Source organism: Lynx rufus, unplaced genomic scaffold (genome assembly GCF_022079265.1).
Source record: "Lynx rufus isolate CCGP_SWC_20201006 ecotype Redwood Valley unplaced genomic scaffold, mLynRuf1.p SCAF_5, whole genome shotgun sequence".
NCBI classification, from domain to species: Eukaryota; Metazoa; Chordata; class Mammalia; order Carnivora; family Felidae; genus Lynx; species Lynx rufus.
The window spans coordinates 66,064,095-66,085,971 of NW_025814867.1; the positions used below are offsets into that span (position 1 = coordinate 66,064,095).

At 37.2% G+C, this 21,877-nt stretch overlaps 1 protein-coding gene across 6 annotated transcripts in view; it reads left to right on the plus strand.

Annotated features, from left to right (window-relative positions):
* Window positions 1-2,030: 2,030 nt before the first annotated feature.
* Window positions 2,031-21,877, plus strand: part of NLGN1 (neuroligin 1) — a 660,198-nt gene continuing 640,351 nt past the window's right edge. For 3 of the 6 annotated variants that reach the window (XM_047099924.1, XM_047099927.1, XM_047099928.1), the window contains exon 1: window positions 2,031-2,523. In XM_047099924.1, the coding sequence (XP_046955880.1) occupies window positions 2,031-2,523 (493 nt within the window). Of the gene's footprint in view, window positions 2,524-2,965; window positions 3,026-21,877 lie in introns of all 6 variants that reach the window. The other 3 variants (XM_047099923.1, XM_047099926.1, XM_047099929.1) reach the window with 2 other exon arrangements.

Sequence of the window (21,877 nt, forward strand, 5' to 3'; positions counted from 1 at the left end):
TCTCCCTTTCCTTAGCTCAGGATGGCATATAAGGCTCAACTGCTTGCTGCATTTTTGGAGTCTCATATCTTTGTGGGGCTCCTGGACATAATTACAATGGCTTTTCTACCATTAACTTGACTGACTATTGTGTTTCATCTGTTGATACGGTGCTTTTTACCACCAAATGTGACTAGGAAAGACTCAGCCATGCTGTGGCTCACCACGATTCTGCACAAAAATAAACACTGTGTACTCTTAATAGAAATGGGTTCGTGTAGCTAAATCTTCAGTATGTGCTCGAGTTTTGAGACAGGAATGGGATGGGTCTAAGCCTGCCTTTTGTATGTTAATGAGCTTTCACAGCAAAGGTTTATGAATTAACACAGACGGAAGTACTCTTGAAGAAAGACATTTATCTCCTTATTGCCTTCTGTGATGGATTGTTCAGAGCTAAAGGAACACCAGGCCTGAACCAAATCTCCCACTGCCCTATATAGTTTGTACAATCTCCTTTTCAGTAACACAAAGTCAGGGCAGCCTCACTGCCAGACCAGCACTTCTTTGGGAATCTTCTCATAATATGACAGGATAGAACCATTTGTAATACAAATCAACACTATTATTTTCAAAGTAAGCACTTTAAAAGGTTGCTTGAACAAGAAAAGATGAATTTGCCGAGTTGTATGCTATCTTGCAGTTAAAGTAAGATTACACTGTGAATTGCACTGCACTGAGTGTTACATTTTATCCTGATGTGTTTTAAGTTGAATTGGGTAAACAGTGTTAGATGTTCTGTTAGTGTTAATATGCAAGATGTGGTGATTAGGTATGATTGTTTCACAGAACTACTACACTTTATTTTTTATTGTTCCTTTGATCTCTGATAGGTAGTGAAAACAAAACTTGTAACTTACAATACATTGACTTTGATGCAGAAATTAATTTTCACGTTGAGAATTTACTGATTTTTAAAATATTATAGCTAGATTGTAAAAAAAAAAACTAAAAACACTTTAGGCCTCAAAAAGATGCCAATGTCTGTTTCTTTTTCAAATTTGTCTGAAGCCATTTTATCTTTAAAATTTTTGAAACTTAATTTAAGGTGAGGGACCTATACCCAATGATTTGGTGCAAACTTTTGAGAAACATCAAGGAGGTTGATCTTATAAGGTAGTTGCACTTAAATGATCACAGTTGAACTAGTGTTAGTTTTCTTGCTCTAACATTAACTTTGTTTTTTCTATGTAGCATAATATTGGGGACCACCTTTTTGTTTGTTTGCTTTTAAATATATATAGTCACTCTTATAGTTTGTTTACATCCCACTAATTCCCTACCAATAATTTTCAAAAGGTTTTCTGCTATTTAATTCTAATTTTTAGTGTGTTTGCTGATTACTTCTGTAGTTCCTTGATGTGATTGAAGACCATCAATAAAGGGGAAATTTTACATATAGCCTTTAGTATTTTTTTAAAAAAGTGTACTGTGAAATGCTCCTGAAATCTCATATTTTGAAAAGGCCCGCTTCCACTTAAATGTGTGTAAGTCAGCAGGCAAGTTTTTCAAGGATCTAATAATCAGTTATTTCCCCTTTCACCTCACATCAAACCATAATTTTCCTATGGTAGTATTTAACTTAACTGACTCTAGCTGCTATTTATGTAAAACATCTAGTTATTGCTCTATTTCAGCTTGTTCATCCTAATGATTTATTTTCATTTTCTTTAGGATGCAGATCTGCTGCTAACTGGATTTGATTTGTAAGAGGGCAATCTACAGTCAATGGCCACTCTTGTCACATTGCTACTATGGAAAACAGAATGGTCAATAGGATATGGTCTGATAAATAGTGATGATTGAAGATGCTACTTCAATACATGTGAAATCAATGGGAGATACTGGATGCATAAAGAGCTTTCTGAGCTTTTCTTGACGAGCTTGCCTTGAAGAAGTTGGAGGTGTGTTCTACCATTATCCAGTCTTTCTAAAGCGGATACAAATACCTTTGCCTCACTGTAACCAGACAACTACACAACTAATGTGGGACCATGGCACTGCCCAGATGCATGTGGCCAAATTATGTGTGGAGAGCAGTAATGGCATGCTTGGTACACAGGGGATTGGGTACCTCATTGACTCTCTGTGTGTTGGGATGTTTACTTCAGGCTGCCCATGTGCTTTCACAAAAATTGGATGATGCAGACCCACTGGTCACTACCAACTTCGGCAAGATAAGAGGGATGAAGAAAGAACTCAATAATGAAATTTTGGGGCCTGTTATTCAGTTTCTTGGGGTTCCATATGCAGCCCCACCAACAGGGGAACATCGTTTTCAGCCTCCAGAACCACCATCTCCCTGGTCAGATATCAGGAATGCAACTCAGTTTGCTCCTGTGTGTCCCCAGAATATCATTGATGGCAGATTGCCAGAAGTCATGCTTCCTGTGTGGTTTACTAATAACTTGGATGTGGTTTCATCATATGTGCAAGACCAGAGTGAAGACTGCCTATATTTAAACATATACGTTCCGACTGAGGATGGTGAGTTTACTGCAGGAAAAACAGGGAGATAAATTTATATTTTCTTTTCTATTCTAAGTTCTAACAATATTGATTCATGTGTACTGGTAGCATGCATGGCTTTTCCTGTTGGCATGTAGACATATTTTACATGCTTGCATGCTGCTCTTTTTGTTTATGTGTGTTAATGTTTCTGTTCTTATTTTTTCCTGTGCCTACTCATTTTCTTTCCTCCACAGCACGTATATTTAGGTAGAAATGGGTTCCTAATTTCCATTTCCTACCAAATGACTTCTGAGAAGATGCATCAACATTTCTCCATTGCATGTGCAGGCTCAACGAATTGGGGATCTTTCGCACTCAGTAAATGCAGGAGCGTATTAAGTTAGATAGTGGTGTTGCATGTTCCGGCGGTCTGTGATGGAGCGCCATGTTATTTTCTAGTCTTCTATTCATTTTTCAGTAAAAAGAATATCCAAGGAATGTGCCAGAAAACCCGGCAAGAAAATATGTAGAAAAGGAGGTATGTATAAAAGTGGAAATAAAAAAATGGGGGAAAAAGCTTACAGAGGAAGAAGATATTCTCCCTAAGGATGATTTGCTGAGCTGAGAAGTAAATGGTTAGGTGATATTTGGAATTTAATGAAGGCATGTCAAGGAATAGAAAGATGATTAAGGAGAGCTGTAGTTGAGTGGATAATATTGACAAAGATTATTGGTGGTGCCTGATGTTTTGGTGCTGGTAGCATCAATAGGAGTTGAATCTCTGCTTTGAGTTTGTGTTCAGAGGACAAGATATGTGTAGGCTATGACATTGCCTGCAAGGAACACAAATGATGCTGCCTTACCAACTGGTCGACTTTATCTCTGAACCCTGTTCTACAGATACAGATTTCTGTTCCTCTTAACACTGGTCAGCTCTGTCACACACCTAGTTTTTTGATTGTTTATTCTCAGCTACTTCTGAAAGCCCTGTGAACTTTCTCAGATAAGGGTAAATTTGCCGTAACTGTCTGGTAGTCACCATTATTCAGTCATGGTATTTTTTCCCAGATAGTCTATATTTTCAGTTACTCTTCCAGAAAAGAATGAGATTTTACAGATTTTTATACTAAATATTTACAGTCTTAAAATTACTTTAACATTTTTGTATTTATGTTAAACAATTTAACACATAGGGAAGAACATGATTCAGAAGCTACAATTAAATCAACCTTCAAATCATCCTCTAGCCAGATTGAGCACATGTACACACTGACAGCTGCAAGCTTGCATCTGAATGTAGCTTGTCCACACTCCATTTTTATATAACATCCAGTAAATCACTCATAGGAGAGTATGATTTTTTATGGCAGTAAATCATCTAAGTGTTATTTTGACCTTATTCATAACTTTGTAGACTTTCCAATCTTCATACAGAAGTCATATTAACATTCCAGTGCTGTACATTCTGTCTCCCTATGCACTTCTAATCTGGCTGGACCAAGTCAGATTTCATTACAACATCCTGGTGGAGCAGGGAGTGTCTAAACTGTTCTGTTTTACGAGGATTGCATTGTATGGAAGAAGTTTCATATAACAAAATTCTCAACTGCTGACCAGAGTGTTCGCATTCAATTGAGTTTTGGCTTGGTTTTTATTTCTTTGGTCATACTAGTAGAATGGGATTTAACCTCTATTTTATTATTGATGCCATGATTTGGGTTAAAAGCACAGTATACTTGAGAAAAGCACAGATACAGACACAGCAAAGGTGTTCTAAATGACCAAAACAAAGTCTCTTGTTTTTCCCCAAATGAGAATAACTGCAGTAATTTACATACCTTCGACTAATGTACAATACTGCAGTGGTTATTATTATGCAGCTTGTCAAGCACGTGTAATTAACTAAGTGACTTTCAACTCCTATCACAAAGATGTTGATTCACAAAGTCATAAATAAAGATGCTATTAAAGAATGCATAAATAGAGCATAATACATGAAAATATGTACAATCAAGAAAATGATAAAATACCAAAAAGGTAAGCTAGTAAGTGAGAAAGTGACCTTTCCTCTCATATAACTTCAGGGGGGAATGAATTCATTAGAAAATTCTTCTTCATCATTCTTTAGATGGTCGGTTCCATCGGCTGTATGAGAGAGTTGGCAAAGAGGTGTGTAAGGCTGTGCTATTTACTTTGGCAACTTTGAACTCATTTATAATTAGCCTGAGGACAAAATCTGTAGATACCTACTTCAGTCTGTGTGGTTTAGAGTCCAAATCTATTGTGCTTTTATGTTAAGCAGTTCAAACAATTATTTTGCTTTGGTATTTAATATATCTTATTATTAATACATAAATTTTGATCATTCATTGGCTATTTGTATATTACTCCAAAGTCTAAATAACAAAGATTTTAAATGTAGCTTTCTATATAGATAGCTTTTCTTAAACTAAATAAAACTAAATTTTAGAGCTTGACTTTAAGCAGAGGAGTAGAATTCTTTTTTCCAAACTTTTAACTTTTTTCCTTCTCTATCATGGAAGGTCTCTTTTGGTCACTTCATGAAATCATAGTATTCTGGTTTAAGAAGATATTAGTCATTTATAATATCTATCTATCTATGCCAATATTTATCTCATATGGACTCTAAGTTCTTCAACAGAATTCTAGATGTTTATAAATGATGATTCAGGAAGTATAGGAATAGGTGTGCTGCATTTTATAGGTGATAAGATATTTTGGTTTGTTATTATTTATCTTTTTAAAAAAATTGTGTGTAGTCATCTTCCAAGGCGGGTGAACCCCCATCCCTGTGCCAAGTACATTATAATCCGTGCATACTGTATTCATCCAAAACTATTTCTTAATTGCTTAAATCATGCACTATGCAAAGGAGTCAGTAATGAATGAAACGAAGATCTTTCTTCTCATAGAACTTACTGCATTCAAGTAAATATACAAAGAACAAAGCATTTTCTCCACTTTAGTCTGCATAACAGGATCTTTTACTTTGTCTAAGAGATCCCTTGCTATAGTTTTTAAATAGAGCTTTTGTAATATTATCCTATTCAGTTGAAGGGGGAAAAACATTTTACCAATAGGCTCCCACTCATTTAAAACAGGTCCTAGTTGCACTTTTCAATCTATCTTTTTATATTTCCCATGATAGTTTCAGCCATATGTTAATTACTCTCTAGATATTTCTTCAGGGTTTTATCCTTGCAAAGTGAAACATGGGGGCTTAAAATGGGATGGCTGTCAACACTTGGCCAAATGGGCAGATAACGTGTGACAGAAACTGGAATTTGGATGTAGAGGACAGATGTAATTTATCACCAACAAATTTATGAGAAAAGATACTGCTATCCTTATTATATAAATAAGAAAGTAGGTTCTGAGGTTAAGTGTTCTGACCCAATTTCTATTGCCGGTAAGTGATAGGTTTGTCTCTAGTTCTTGCTTCTATTAGATGCATTTCCATCGTGTTAAATTACCTCTTCTAGAGATTTCTTTTTTCATTTTAAGTTTATTTATTTATTTTGAGAGAGAAAGAAAGAGAGCAAGCAGGGGAGGGTCAGAAAGAGAGAGGGAGAGAGAGAATCTCGAGCAGGCTCCATGTAGTCACAGAGCCAGATGTGGGGCTCCATCTTACGGTTCCTGAGATCAAGACTGGAGCTGAAATCAAGAGTCGGATGCCTAACCTACTAAGTCACCTAGGCACCCCTCCTCTAGAGATTTCTATAGCTTTGGTAATATATCATATCTCTCTACCTTATTGATCTTCCTTTCCTTTTTTTCCTTTCAAAAATGTCATGAATTCTTTTTATTCTACCTGTTGACTCTATTTTAGGTAAATTTCATGCTCTCGTTAATTGAATTGGGTCAAGACAATGATAGCAACTGATTTCCAGAAAACATGCTAGTAACCATTGTAGTTACTCGGATCTTCAATCCTACACATAATTTTATTACTGTCTAGGCCAAAATCTCAGCATATTTCTCCTGGCTACTATCAGGAGTAGCTTTAATTTGCTTATGTTTCATTTTGTTTCTTTAGTTTGCTGTCTTGTGAGAGTTGCCAACAAACAGAAGAGTGGTCAAATATTAGGCAGTAAACATGAGAAGGAGGAACAAGGGACCCAGAGAATCCACAAACAAATTGATTGGCTCATGGATACCCTAGAGTTGTGTAGCTTTGCATTTCTCCAGCACTTTGACTGTTATTTGCATAGCTCTTCTGAGATGAATACAGAATTGATTTTCCTTTCTGCAGTGGTGAGAAATTGTTAACCTAATTTTCTCATTTACCTCAATTTTTAATGTACAGAAAATTAGAATCTTAATAGACAACTCTTGCATAATTGTTTACTCCTTGAGCATTTTATTCCTGATTTTCATAAGTATTTTACTTGTGCATTCTCCGTTTAGTAGTCATTACCTGAGATAACATTGAATTCATTCAAGAGTCTTTTCCACACATTTAGGGTCTATCTGGTTCTTTGTTGTACATAGAGACTGATTTTTCCCTAATTAAATATGTATAACACTACTCCTTTCATTGTTAATGTGTTTAAAAGGAGATTATATTCCAGAATGCTCTCCTTCTTGCCTCATATATTTTTAACAAATTTATTCATCTAACAAATATTTATTGAGTCCTTACTCTGTGCCAATTAGAGTACTGTTCTAAGACCCAGAGATACATTACATCCGTGAAAAAATAAAAAAAAATTAAAATAAAATAAAAAAATCCTTGACCTCCTGGAGCTTACATCTAGTGTGTGGAGACAAATTATAGACAATAAACACAATTAACAGTTAAAGTTAAAAAGTGTAAGAAGATGAGAAATCAACAGAATATGGAGGATCAGGAGTGCTGATGTGATGGATGAAGGTAATTTTAAATGAAATACTTAGCATAGCCCTCATTCCAGCAAAGACCTGAAGGAGATGAAGTGGTTATCTGGGGAGGTGAAGTGGATATTCGGAGAAAGAGGAGAGTAAAGAGCTAGTACAAAGGCATTAAGGTGACAGTTTGTGTTGTGTAGTTAAGGAACAATTATGACTGTTGTATATACGAAAGGGGAGAGAGAGAGAGGCAATGAGATTCAGAATGATCCAACTTTTTATTAAAGAGGTAATGCCAGCACAGCAAATGAAACTATGAACAAAATTAAAAGGTAACCTACTGAGTGGGGAAAAATACTTGCAGATGATATATCTGATAAAAGGTTAATATTCAAAATATATAAAGAGCTTATGCAACTCAACACCAAAACAAAAGCCCCACAAACAATACAATTTAAAAGTGGCAAAGGACCTGAATAGACATTTTTCCAAAGAAGAGATACAGATGGCCAGCAGACATGTGAAAAAATGCTCAACATCACCAATCATCAGGGAAATGCAAATCAAAACCACAACAAGGTATGATCTTATACCTGTCAGAGTGGCTAATATCAAAAAGACAAGAAAAGACGAGTGTTGGCAAGAATGTAGAGAAAAAGGAACCCTTGTGCACTGTTGGTGGGGATGCAAATTGGCATAGCTATTGTGGAGAACAGTATGAAGTTTCCTCAAAAAATTTAAAAGAAAACTACCATACAATCCAGTAATTCCACTACTGGGTGTTTACCCAAAGGAAACAAAACCACTAATGCAAAAAGATACATAACGCCTATGTTTGTTTTAACATTATTTATAATAGCAACCTATTATGGATATGGAGATATGGAAGCAACCTAAATGCTCAACTATATGATTTTATTTATGTGTGGAATCTGAACAATAAAGAAAAAACAAACAAATGAACAAAGCTAAAACAGACCCATAAATACAGAGGACAAACTGATGGTTTACCAGAAGGGAAAGGGGTAAGAGGATGGGCAAAAATGGATGAAGGAGAGTGGGGAAGTACAGGATTCCAGTTATAGAATGAATAAGTCACTGGGATGAAAGATTCAGCAAAGGGGAAGAAAAAGTTATTATGGCTGATGAATTGAGAGTAGATTGTAGAAGAGTGTGGGGAAACCGGGAGAGCAGATAAGAGGCTATTATAGTCCAGACAACATAGAAGCCTGGTCCAGCCTCAGTCCAGGGAAATAACAATGGACGTGATAGTCTCGATGTATTTTGAAGGTCACATTCTCCCCCCCCCCCCATTAAATTGCTATGGGCTGTGAAAGAAAATGAGTCAGAGAAGATTCCTAGATTTTTTGTCTAAGTCCTTACAATAATAAATAAACTTGCCATCAATTACTATGGGAAAAAAAAGGAATGTAGAATGGTTTAGAGGACGTGTTAAATTTGAGATCATTTTTAGACATTCAAGTACAGACATCAAGGAACCAGTTTGAAGTTCAAGAGAGAGGTATAGGAGGAATACATTTAGGAATCATTGTGTATAGAAGGTAAAGAATTAAAGTCATGAGGCTGAGTGAGAATGAAAGGAATTGAATGAAAATAGAGAAAAGAAAAAGACACCAAAGGCCAATCCATGAGACATTCCAACATTAAGAGGGCTGGAAGAAGAGAAAGAAAGCAATGGAGACTGAAAATGTGTTACATGTGAGATGGAAGGTAAGCCAAGATTTTGTTGTTGCTGTCCTAGAAGCTAAGTAAAGAAAATGGATCAGAGTAAACACAGTTATCAACTCTATCAAATGGACTTTTGTGGAGTCTGATGCACTGGAGTGGAGTCTAAGAAAAAAATGGGAGATTTGGAGTCTCTGAGCATAAATAACTATTTTAAGGAGTCTTGCTATAAAAAAAAAAGAAGAAAAAAATGGGAACAAAGGAAAATAGAGGTTGATTTTGTTGCTGTATGTTAAGATGAAAGAAAGAAATATTTGTATAGTAGAAAGAGAACAATTTAAAATATAGAAGATGGTAGACTGCTAAAATAACATTCTTATAGAAAGATGTGATCTAGTACACATTTGGAGGTTTTGGATTAAAAAGAGCATAGGCAGATAATTTAAATTAACATTGATAACTAAGAAGAGTTCATGAGTGGGATTCCATGGGTAGAAGTGGTAGTAGGATTCTATTTTCATCCGAGTATTTTAAAAAAATTAATGTTTATTCATTATCGAGAGACAGAGAGAGAGCATGAGCACGGGAGGGGTAGAAAGAGGGGGAGACACAGATTCTGAAGCAGGCTGCAGGCTCTGAGCTGTCAACACAGAGCTGGACGCAGGGATCGAACTCACGACCTACAAGATCATGACCTGAGCCGAAGTCGGACGCTCAATTGACTGAGCCACCCAGGCGCCCCGTATCTGATTATTTTTATTTTGTTTGGTGTGTAATATTAAAGGGAATGGGAATAGAATTGACATTGGCAAGCTCTTACTTTGTTCTAGAATTTAGCCTCATTAATTTAATATCATAACAATCTTATGAGATTCTTATTACCATATTACAAATGCAGACATGGAGGACCAAAGAGGTTAAACATCTTGTCCTAAAATACATAATTTGTTGGTGACCAATTATATTTTCTTTGAGGAGACTATTTTTGAACAGAATAGAACAAAACAATACAACAGCAACAACAGCAATCCTGTTTTTGTGGGATCCCAGATCAAACAGAAAATGAAATTGGTGGCCAGTAGAAAAAAAAATCATTATATACTGGAATAATTACAACATCTGGTTCATTTGGGGGTTCAAAGATGAATGGGAAGCCAGATTGTACCAGAGATTTGGGATCACATTTGAATTAGTAGCCTTGGACAGATGTGGTTGTCTTCTAAAAGCTAAACAGTTTAAGTTGGAACTCTGAAATGAAGTAGATCTAAAGCGTTGTAAAGTTTTAAAAGAGTAACATCAATTGTTCCATTGTTTACTGACAGGCAGAGAGAGTCTTCTGAAGCGGATGATTAAAAGACCATTATAGTTGTCCAACTCAATTTTTCCAGAGAATAAATACCTTTTTTTCTTATAGAAACTGGGGTTGAAGTTGAAAACATGTAAGACTTATGTTACCAGCAAAAAGAGTTATTCCGCAAAATAAATCCTTTGTAGAAACTGCTTTTCTTTCTCCTATCCAATGTATAATAAATAATATATTTTCTTTCATGTATTGTTTTCACATATGGGACATGCTACTAGCTTAACAATTATGATATAATTGTTGCTTTAATTCATTTCTACATTACTTAGCATTACAGATTTTGTTGATAATCTTTTGGTTTTTAATATTTCTCCTATGAATGCTCTTCTTTTTCCTCCCCATCATGGTGGTACATGCTAAAATAGTTTAGGAAATGACCAATTTTAAAAATCACACCAGTATATAAATTTGCTAGAAGCAATCATATGAACTCATTCTAGATTTGATCATCTTAAATTCTTGACTAGATGTGGAAACATAATTTCTACTCATCAATCTTCTCATAGCCATTTCTAAGAGGACAGAGTACTTAATGTAACACTTCCTATATTAGTTTCCTGGGACTGCTGTAACAAATTGCACAAATTGTGGGGCTTAAAATAGCAGATATTTATTTTCTCACAGTTCTGGAGTTGAAAAGTCCAAAATCAGGGAGGTGACAGGGTTGATGATTTCTGGAGCTTCTGAAGAAGAATCTCCCTGCCTCTCTCTGAGCTTCTGGTGGTTGCCAAACCTCCCGGGCATTCCTTGGCTTGTAGATGCATCTCTCTGATTCTACCTCTGTTGTCACATGGCTTTCTTCCCTGGGTCTCCCTGTTGTCTGTGAGTCTTCACATGGCCTTCTCATAGGATGCCAATGACAGGATTTATGGCCCACCATAATCCAGTATGACCTTATCTTAATTACATTTTCAAAGCCTCTGTTTCCAAATAAGGTCATTGTCTTACTTTGCTAGGACTGCCATAACAAAGTATCACAAACTGTATGGTTTAAACAACAGGAAACTTTTGTCTCAAATTTCTGGAGGCTGGAAGTCTGAGATCAAGGGGTCGTGAGGGTTGATTCCTTCTGAGGGCTATGAAGAAGAATCTGGTCTAGGTCTTGCTCCTTGGGTTTACAGATGGCCGTCTTCTCTCTGTGTCTCTGTGCATGGCATTATACCTGTATGTATATCCGTGTTCAAATTACCCCCTTTTAAAATCAATCTTTTTTAAATTGACATATAATTGACATATAACATATTAATTTCAAACGTACAACATAATATTTGATATTTGTATTTATTCTGAATTGATCACCACACCCAAGTCTAGTTAACGTCATCACCATACTTAAGTACAAAAATTCTTTTTCTAGTGACAAGAACTTTTAATATTTACTCTTAACAACTTTCAAGTGTGGAGTACCATGTTATTAGCTATAGTCACCAGCTGTATATTACATGCCATGACTTACTTATTATATAACTAAAAGTTTGTACCTTTTGACCTTCTTCATCCATTCTTCCCCCCCCCTCACCCTCACCTCTGGCAACCACCAATCTGTTCTTTATATCTATAAGCTTGTTTTTTGTTGGTTTGTTTGTTTAATTCCATGTATAGGTAAGATCATACAATATTTATCTTTCTCTGTCAGACTTATTTCACTTAGCATAATGCCCTTAGAATCCATTCATTTGTCACAAATGGCAAAACTTCATTCTTATTTATGGCTAAAGAGTATTCCTGTGTGTGCATGCATGTGTGTGTGTGTGTGAGTGTGTGTGTGTGTGTGTGTGTCTCTGCGTGCATGTGGGTTATTACATCTTTTTTTTTTCCATTTATCCATTGATGGACACTTGGGCTGTTTCCATATCTTGCCTATTGTAAATAATACTGCGATGAACATAAGGGTGCATAAACCTTTTCCAATTAGTGTTTTAATTTGCTTCAGATAAATACTCAGAAGTAGGAGTTACTGGATTGTGTGGTAGTTCTATTTTTAATTTTTGAAGGAACCCTTTTGCTGCTTTTCATAGCAGCTGTGCCATTTACATTCCCACCAACAGTGCATGATGGTTCTCTTTTCTCTACATCCTCAACAATACTTGTTATTTCTTGTCTTTTTGATATAGCCATTCTGACAGGTGTGAGGCGATATCTCATTGTGGTTTTGATTAATATTTCCCTGATGATAGGTGATGTTGAACATCTTTCCTTGTGCTTGTTGGACATCTTGTATGTCTTCTTTGGAAAAATACCTATTCAGATACTCTGCCCATTTTTAAATAGGATTGTTTTTTTTGTTATTGAATTGTCAAATTACTTTTTGTTTTATAAGGATACCAATCATATTGGATAGGGTCCACCCTAATGACCTCATCTTAACACATTATATATATATATATATATATATATATATATAGAGAGAGAGAGAGAGAGAGAGAGAGAGACCTTCTTTTCAAATAAGGTCACCTTCTGAGGTACTCAGGGTTAGAACTTCAACATATTTGGGGGGGCACAATTTAACCTATAAAGTAAAATGCTGAGGTTCTACTTAGACATGAATTCTTGAGGGATACTAAGCACACATCCACTTTTCTTTAAACTGAATCCCCCTAAAAATTTCAAAATGGGTCATCATTATATCCATTTTATAGGTTTCTTGTTTAAATTAAATAACTTACCCAAGGTCACATGCTGCTAGTTAGGAGCTGGGGCTTCTTTTCAAATCAGAACTCAAATGTAATATTCAGGCCCTCCAACACCTGTAGATTCTTTGTGCTCTCCTGAGAAGTTTCTTTAATTTGTTTTTTCAGTATTTTTTTTATCAAGAGAGGATGCTATGCATTAGTTTAGATACTTTTAAATATGCAAGTGTTTGATCTGTGATAAAATGATTCTGATTTTTTTAAACTTTCCCTGAATTTTAAACATTTTATCCAGATGGTTACTTACATGCAAATATGGTTTCAGTTAAAATTAAGATCCTATAAATTTAACATTGTAGTAGCATTGATTTTCAATACTATCTCATTTGTCATATTTAGGCAGTTGAACAAAGTTCTTTTTAAAATGATTTTTAAATTTAAGAACTATTTCTTTGTTTGCTGTAATTGTGTTCATCTGGTATCTATGTAATGATGGCATTAGAGCAATTTAATTACAGTCCTTAATTTTCATTAAAGCATGTAAAATGTGGCAAGAATCAGTTTTAAACAATTACGAAAAGAAATCTTAATGAAAGGAGTTGGGGTCATTGCAGCCGTAATTTGGAAAATTATACAATCTGATTAATCAACAGTCCTAATTTTCTGCTTCTCATTTGAGGACTAAAAAAAAAAAAAAAAAAAAAAAAAAAAAAACGTTCATCCTCCCTTTTATCTCTTTTCTTTGAGGCAAAGACTTTTGGAACAGTTAGGCCAAAAAAGAAATTACATGTTGTCTGCTAGTCTTAGGAGGGTGATACAAAAGCACTTTCCCTCTCTTCTCTTTCTCTCACAAAAGAGTTCCTATTCTGTTTCCCCAAAAAACTTCTGGGTTCCTCTTCTAGAATCTTTCCAACTTCCTCAAAGTGGAAGTGGAAGGAGGAAGAGAGGGAATAGAGGGATAAATGAGTGCAGCACAGGTATGACATGAGGACAAATATAACCCTGAAAGGTAGATAAGAAGCATGAATATAAATTGTAAATATAGCTGTTCCCAGGAAAGGAGGAGGGAAGCCTAGGTAGAATTATTAAGAACACATATGATCCTTCTGATTTGGATTCCTGGGCCTTTCTGGAATAGATATGTCCCTGTGAAGTGGATCTTTGGAGAGGAATGCCTATAGCTCGTGCTAAGTTTGGATTCCTGCGAAGTTCCTACTCACCGTTTTCCTCAGCTCATCATCTTTGCAGGCAGTGAGTTCAGGCCTCAGTTTGTAGCTCTAAGCTTTCATCACAAAGATTAATATTGTCCCTTTGGCACAATAATTTACAGGCCAGGCAGAGCCTGAGGTTTCTGACTTGCCTTTGAGCTAGGTAACCAAGGAGCCTGACAGTGCCTCCGTTGACCTACCCCCCAAGTCCCCACCATCGCACACCCTTACACTCCCACACATCCCAACACCACCAGGACAGCTCGGCTTTCATTCCTTACACATGTAGGGAAAGTCCACCTATAGTGCCAAGATTTCTCTAAAAAAAGAAGAAAAAAAGTGGGGGGAAGTGAGATTTTTTCTTTTGTTATTAAAAAAAACTTTGGCATTTATTTAGGGAATTAACTTTGTTTCCATGGAAACTAAAATATCTATAAATTTGGATTTTGAAGAGAAAACAATTTTTCTATAATGACCATTTAAAATATTTTGTATTCCAATTCACTCTGAAAAGCTAGGGATGATATTTGGGCTTATTTCTGTTTCTATAGTGTGAAGGCCTTTGGCCACCTGTCCAGCTCAGCAAAGGCGTTTTGGGGAGGGGGGCGCAAACAAAACCTTGTAAAATGTTTACTGGGTCCTCAGATTGTCGTTAAGTAGAGTCTTTGACTATCAGAATGATGCTTCTCTCTCTTTCTCTCTTTCCTTCTTCCTTTCGTTGTCTCCCTCTCCCTCACCCTCTCCCTCTCTCCCTCCCTCTGTCTCTCTCTGTAGTATTGATGTTGCTTTGGCTTAGTTTGTGTTCTGTGTCCAGAAGGCACTGTCTTAAATTTCCTACATGGCCATTCTCTGTCTCTCTCTTGAGCCTACCATAGGCAAAATATATGTCCCCAACTACTGGAGGCTCAGTTGGGCAGGACAGATTTATTCTTCGCCCTCAGGGAGCTTCCTTTGCAGTGAGAACCCACCAGTAACAAGAAATCTGATATTGTTGTAGGTGGCCATGTCAATATTACCAAGTAAATGTAAGCCTTATTTGTATTAAAATCTCAAAACCAAATGAGGAAATGGCTCTTTCTGTGGGGGGAAAAAAAGGTAATGAAGCTGATATTTGGCACTGTGTTCCCTGTAATAAAACATTTAATTAAATCTTTAAATGTGTATGGAGCACAAAATATGCACATCAGAATAAAACACATCAGGCATAACCAAAACTATAATTATATCAGCCCTGTGCCTGAGCCCACCTCCGTTGCTCTGCCAAGAAGCAGTGCTTTAAAACTTTCTATCCATCTGTTAAAAAAAACCCAAAAAACTGCACTGTACCTATACAAATCTCTGGAAAGCTTGAGAATGCTTTGGCTACTGATATAGCAGCTGCTGAGTTACTGGGCTATAGGCTCTCTCTTCTGGAGGTAAATTAACAGCTGCTGCGCTGTAGTTCTTTCCACACTTCTGTTGAGTGTCTTCTCTGCGCAGGGCCCTGTGGTAGGCCCCAGACACACAGAGATAAAAGAAGGGCCTGAAAGGGCTGCCCTCAAAGCACTCACTAACTCTTGGAGGTAGCAGATTCGGAAACAGAAAATAGCAAAGTAGTAAGTGCCCTGAGGAATGGAAGCAGGGGGCATGATGGGGACGCATAGGAGAGATGTCTGTGGTTTAGAGATGTTCTGTAGTAGAAAGTTGTCCCTGATGTGACCACTCAGGAATAAATATTGTTATCCGTCTAGTCTAGTGTGGTGTGTGGGACCATTGTACTGAGTTACTCCAGATTGAAATGTTTGTGTTTATTTAAAATGTGTTTGTTTGTATGTGTCGGAGGACATGTATGTATGTATATCCATGTGTCTCCTCCTCTTTTCTGGGTTGTCTCCTTTACTGCTCTCACTTTGCCAGGCTGTAGAAACGCTGCCTACCCACTTCTGAGGTGATTAAAACTGTCATGGGTTGGAAGACTGAGCAACCACACTTTAAAAAACACACAAACAAAAAACTTGTTTGTGAAAGAAAAACAAATAGACTTAAAAAAAATGTCTGCGCTATGAGTAGTCCATAACAACTTAAATATGTAGGCTTTGTTCAAAAATAATCTTTAAATTTCATATTCTGAATAAATGAGGCTGCTGAAGAGGTAGCTTCCGAATACATGAGGCAAACACCTCACCTATTGATTTTGAAGCTGACTGTGCTTCACTAGTTGTGAAGCCATAGGAGCCAACCCTTTCTCTTCACAAAGTCACCTCTCGGACATGTGTACAGACATTGCTTACCTCTGATACTCAGGACATTGCAGACATTATCCTTCCATCCTGGTGCACCTTTTCCCTTCTTCTCCACTTCCCTCACCTTCACCTGGAGCCACTTGTCTGAACCACTGTAATAGCCTCATACCAGGTCTTTCCATTTCCATTCCTGCTCCTGAATTCCATTCCTCATATGATGACTCCGTGATGACTCCTGCCCACTTCTGCAGTCTCCTTCCGTATATTTCCCCCTTGCTCTCTACACTCTAGCCTTGTTGATCTCCTTTTGGTTACCGATCTGTATTCTACTTCAGGACCCTTGAACTTGCTCTTCCTTCTAACTTGAATATACAGCATCTACCTCTTTTCTTGTCTAAGTCTTATAATTCAAGTCTTGGTAAATTGTCAGCCTTCGCTGAGCACTGTGTTAAAGTAACCTCTTTTCACCCAGGTATTCTTTTACATACCCAGGATTATTTCTTTTATTACATTTTATCTCCATATGAAATTATCTTGTTCATTTATGTGCTTACATATTTACTCTCTGTCTGCCCCAGAAGAACATTTTTCTTCTTCACTGTTACATCCCTAGTACTCACAAGGGATTAAATAAATATTCACTGAAAACATAAACAGCCTTAAGACACAATGCACTTTGTTGGAGAGAACCTTCATCTCCTACCATCTGCATTTATTTGAGTAATACTACACCTGCTATCGTTTCTCACCAGACATAGCAGGTAAGAATATATTCTATTCCTCTCTGCTCTGCAATCACTGTTTGTTTATGGCTCCCAGAATGAAGAAAATTTCGAAGCCAACATCAGAGTCCTTAACTAAGAAATAACAGTGTTCAGTGGCTCAGTGTCTGACAGATATAACCTGGACTCTGTTGCAAGGGCCCTTGGGGCCGAGTGGCTGCCAACAGCCGAGGCTCTTGGCTCTCTGCCTGTGCACGTTACTGCCAGCCTTATTGCCTCTGCACTGAATTTATATTTTAATACAGGACGCCAACAACGCATTTGTGTAATAGAAGCACAGAGAATGATTTCCCTTTTCCAGGCCAGAAGCTTCATTTTCCCTTCCCACCCTCTAATTTAATTTCCTTTTCCTCTTACCTAACCCCAATTTCCCCCCTGCTACAAATATATCTTCTCTTATAATTATTTTACTTTCTTTGTCCTTGTTATACCATCTACCTCTATGATAGAATTTCTTGCCAGTGTTTCTAAGGCATGTCATTTGAGGTTACTAAACAGGCAGAATCTGGGTACTAAAGGATCTCAGAAAAGGTCTAACTGGATTTGTTTAAGGGATTTTCTATATAGCATGAAATAGTTCCTTCAATGCTCTGTGCTTATGATTTAGCCTTTAGTTGTCTCAAATTGCCATTAACATGTGCATGCATCCAGAAGGTTGTTTTGTTATTTTCTTCTTTTATTAGATATTAGCAACTGCCAGCTTTCCCAGGAAAATCCAGAAATCACATTATAAAGTGGGGCACATGAGAGAATGAGACCTTATTGTATATATAACACCATAGGCAGAGCTTGTGAAATATGGTTGGTGCCCAATAATTGGTTGATAAATGAAGGAACATTTTGAGCATGACAGATAATGGGCAGCTTAGATTCCTAAGCTACATGGAGAGGCCATTGGCTTTTGTAGTGGACAGTGGAGGCTGGATCCTGGACAGTTCAGGGTGGAGAGGTGTAGTAAGAGCATTACAGATTTATAATCTCTTAATTTAGTTGTAAGAGACAAATCCGGCAGTCACATAGACTAGATCTGTGTCTCCAAACACATTGCGTAGCTGATGGAGAAGAGAATGTTAGATTCCTGGCAGGGCTGGCTTCACGGGAGGGCGATCTGTGCAGGCGTATTGATCCCTGTGCTGAGAAAGGCTCCATACTTAGTTAAATGTTCCACTGTCACCATCTTGAAATTCATATTTATTTTTGAACAAGGGATCCTACATTTTCATTTGGCACTGGGCCCCACAAGTTACACAGCCAGTTCTGCTTCCTTGTTTCACTGGCATTTCCCCCATGCTTCATACCCACTGATGTTCATACAATTCTGAGAGATAGTAAAACAGAAACCCTCTGTGCATGTTGGAAAGTTCGATTAAAACTCTCAACTAAACACTAAGAACATTTGTGTTTGTACCCTTGCAGTCTCATTCACATTTAAGGGGAACAAAAGGGACCACATGGTAACTTGGGGAAACAAAAGGTCTGTTTTTCTCTTACTCCTATTTTTATGTATTTGTTCATTGTCTCACAAAATGGTTATTGAGTATCCACTATGTCCTAGAGACTGTGTTAAACACTAGGAAAAAAACAACTAAACGTGGTGTTTACCCACAAGGGGCATTTAAGGGATAATAAAAAAAAATTATTCTTATTATTGTAGCAACCTACTGTACCTATACTGTACTGTATAATATCTATCAAGGACCAGCCATTGATTTAAGGGTTTTATATACTAGCTCACTTAATCCCTGTGATTAATCCTCCCACAAATGCCCTGTGAAATTATTACTATTAATATCCGTACTTTATTGATGAGAAATGTGATGCACAGATAGGTCGCATAAACTCTACAGGTTCCAGAGCTAGAAAGTGACACAGCCAGGATTTAAAACCAAGTAGCTTAACTTTGTTGACTTAGTGCCCTTAGCCACTAAGTGCAACAAATGTTAGAGGTGCTATGAGGGAAGGAGGCAAAGGTTATGCATGGTAGGAGGCTGCCCAAAGGAGGGAATTACCAGTTCTGTTTTGGAGGGGGCTGGTGAGGAAGGTTTTGTCAAATTCATCTTGCTTGAAATGGACTGTGAAGCATGAGGAAGTGGCCCATCCACTGAGGAAGAGAATGTACTGGGATGAGGTGGGAGGGGCTGGGATAGGTAGATAGCAGAGAAGTAAGCCTGGAGCTCTAGGCAGCAACCAGATGTTGTGTCTAAGGAGCTTGAAGGTATTATATAGGGATGGCAAGTCATTAAAATTTTTAAGCAAAGACTTGACATGATCAGATAATAATTATAGAATACTCTCTACGACAGCATTGTAAATGATAGAATCCAAGGATAAACACTCACAGTAGAGACAAGTAGAAGATTATGGCAATGGTGTGTCAGTGAACCCGAGGGACTTCGCAAAGACAATGGCTGGAAGAGTAGAAAGGAGGAAATGAAGGATACGCGATATTTTTTTGGCAGCTCAATGGGATTGGGGTATTGGCTGGTTGTCAGGAGGGCTGAAGAAGGGATGGAGCCTAGGATGGCTCACTGCCCGGTGCCTCCCTTCTTGACCTACTGCTCTCACTTTCCCTTGAACAAGCCTTCTTTAACATAGCTTCTTCACCAGGACTCAAGAAGGGAGGAAAGTATAGAGAGTAAGTTAGAGTAAAAAAATGAAGTCCGAAAACAGGAAAGTGTCCATTGCAGAGGAGAGAGAGAGAAGGGGGAGAAAATTTCCAGAAAACAAATGGAAGGACTAGATGGAATACTGAACAGTTTTTTAATCTCTCATGTTACAGATTAAGGTAAACTCTTGAAAATAATGCCACATATATGTATTTATTTTACTGAGTCATCTTCTAAAAATGGAACTTGATGAAAAGGTAAGTATGTCAGAACAAGACAGAGACAGGTAACAAGGATGTGTGGCAATGAGGCAGAGGAAAGAGTCGTAACTCTGTAACCTACCTTTGATTGGGGCAGGCTTGAAAATGAGAAGGAAGACATACATAGACAGCAAATCACAAACTGTCAACTGGAAAGAAAGCAAAATCATCTATCAAAATGTAAATTGGTAAAAAGAACAGACAGGTGTATAATTTATGTAGATTTGTATTAATGACTAAACAAATGAACCTAATTTTTCAGAACACTAGTAACTCAGAAAATACATGTTGATTGAATTCAACATGTATTTTTGAAGTGTTTACTGTGTGGCATGCTTCATGCTAGGTATTGGAATACAGATCCAGCCTGTGCACATTAGTAACGCACACAGACATACACACACTGAACTCGGTACTTAACATGTAGCATGAAAGCAAATTATAAATAACCAAATATAAGTACTATAAGACCAGAGAGGTCATTAGGGGAATGAAATGTTATAAATCTTCATAAAAATACAGGAATTCATTAAGATGGGTGTGAATCAGCAAAGTTTCCTAAAAGAGGTAATAGTCTGGATCAGCTTTGAAGGATTGGAAGACTCTCAGCAGGTAGGGGTATGAGAGCTTTTGTCCAGGGTGGAAACTAATTCGATTGTAGGAAAGAAAACTAGATAGGAGGTAACGGCCTTATAGTTCATATGGAAAGTGGTTGACAATGGCAATACAAAGATGATGGACTGGGGAGACATTTCAAAGCAGAATTAGCAGAATTGGAAACTGATGGCAAAAACACAGACATCAATGCACATTAATTTCATTAATTTCATCAATGCACACACACACACACACACACACACACACACACACACACAGAAATGCTCTGAAAAAAAAATCCTACATTCATTTCTTACCAAAGAGGAGAAAAAAGGTGATGCATCTTCTGTGCAAAAATTTCTCTGTTACTGTCATTTCTGAGCTGTGCATAGTTCTAGATTTCCAAAAGAGAAATGAGTAGGGTACATAATACTTCTCTCAGGAAAAGGCCACCCACTGCCATAGTGTGTGAGTATAATTCTCACTGACAAGCCAAGATTGAAGGATGTATATAAGGCCAATTGCACAGACTCAGTGTGTTTTTCCAGCTATTTAACTCTTCACATCAAGTGCTGTGTTTATTTGCATGGAAGTGGAATGGACCCAAAGAACTAGAAAGCAGCAAAGCTACATACCTTGCTGTGAGAAGTACAGATGGGACTGGAGAGACTTTTACTTGAGACTTATACACCTAGATCATTAAAACCACATAAACCTCAGAGAAAGACTGAGAATATGGAATGTGCGACATCAAGTAGAAAATTGTCTAAAGCAATGGCAAGAACATCTGGCAAGATCAGAGCATGATAGAATGCGCAAATTGCTTTTTGATGCTGACCTGCTGGAAGAAGAGAAATAGTTCCAGGCAAAAGAGAGGTAAAAATATCAAACTCATTTTGAGACTTTAGAGAAACAAAAGTTTACCTGGAGTGATCATGGGGATCACTTTTCTTCTTATGATTCAAATAGGCAAAGTACTTATTTAGGGAATTTCTGAAAAATAAAAAAGAGAACAAAGTTACTAACTGACCCAATTAGTAAACACAGCAAGTTGCCATATTTCCTGCCCAATAACAGATGCAAGCCTTAGGGGAGCTGCACACTGCCTTCCAGATCATTGAACAAATGACTTCTTCAGTGCACTAATTATGCTGAAAGAGTTAAAAGAGCTTCTAACTGCATTCTACA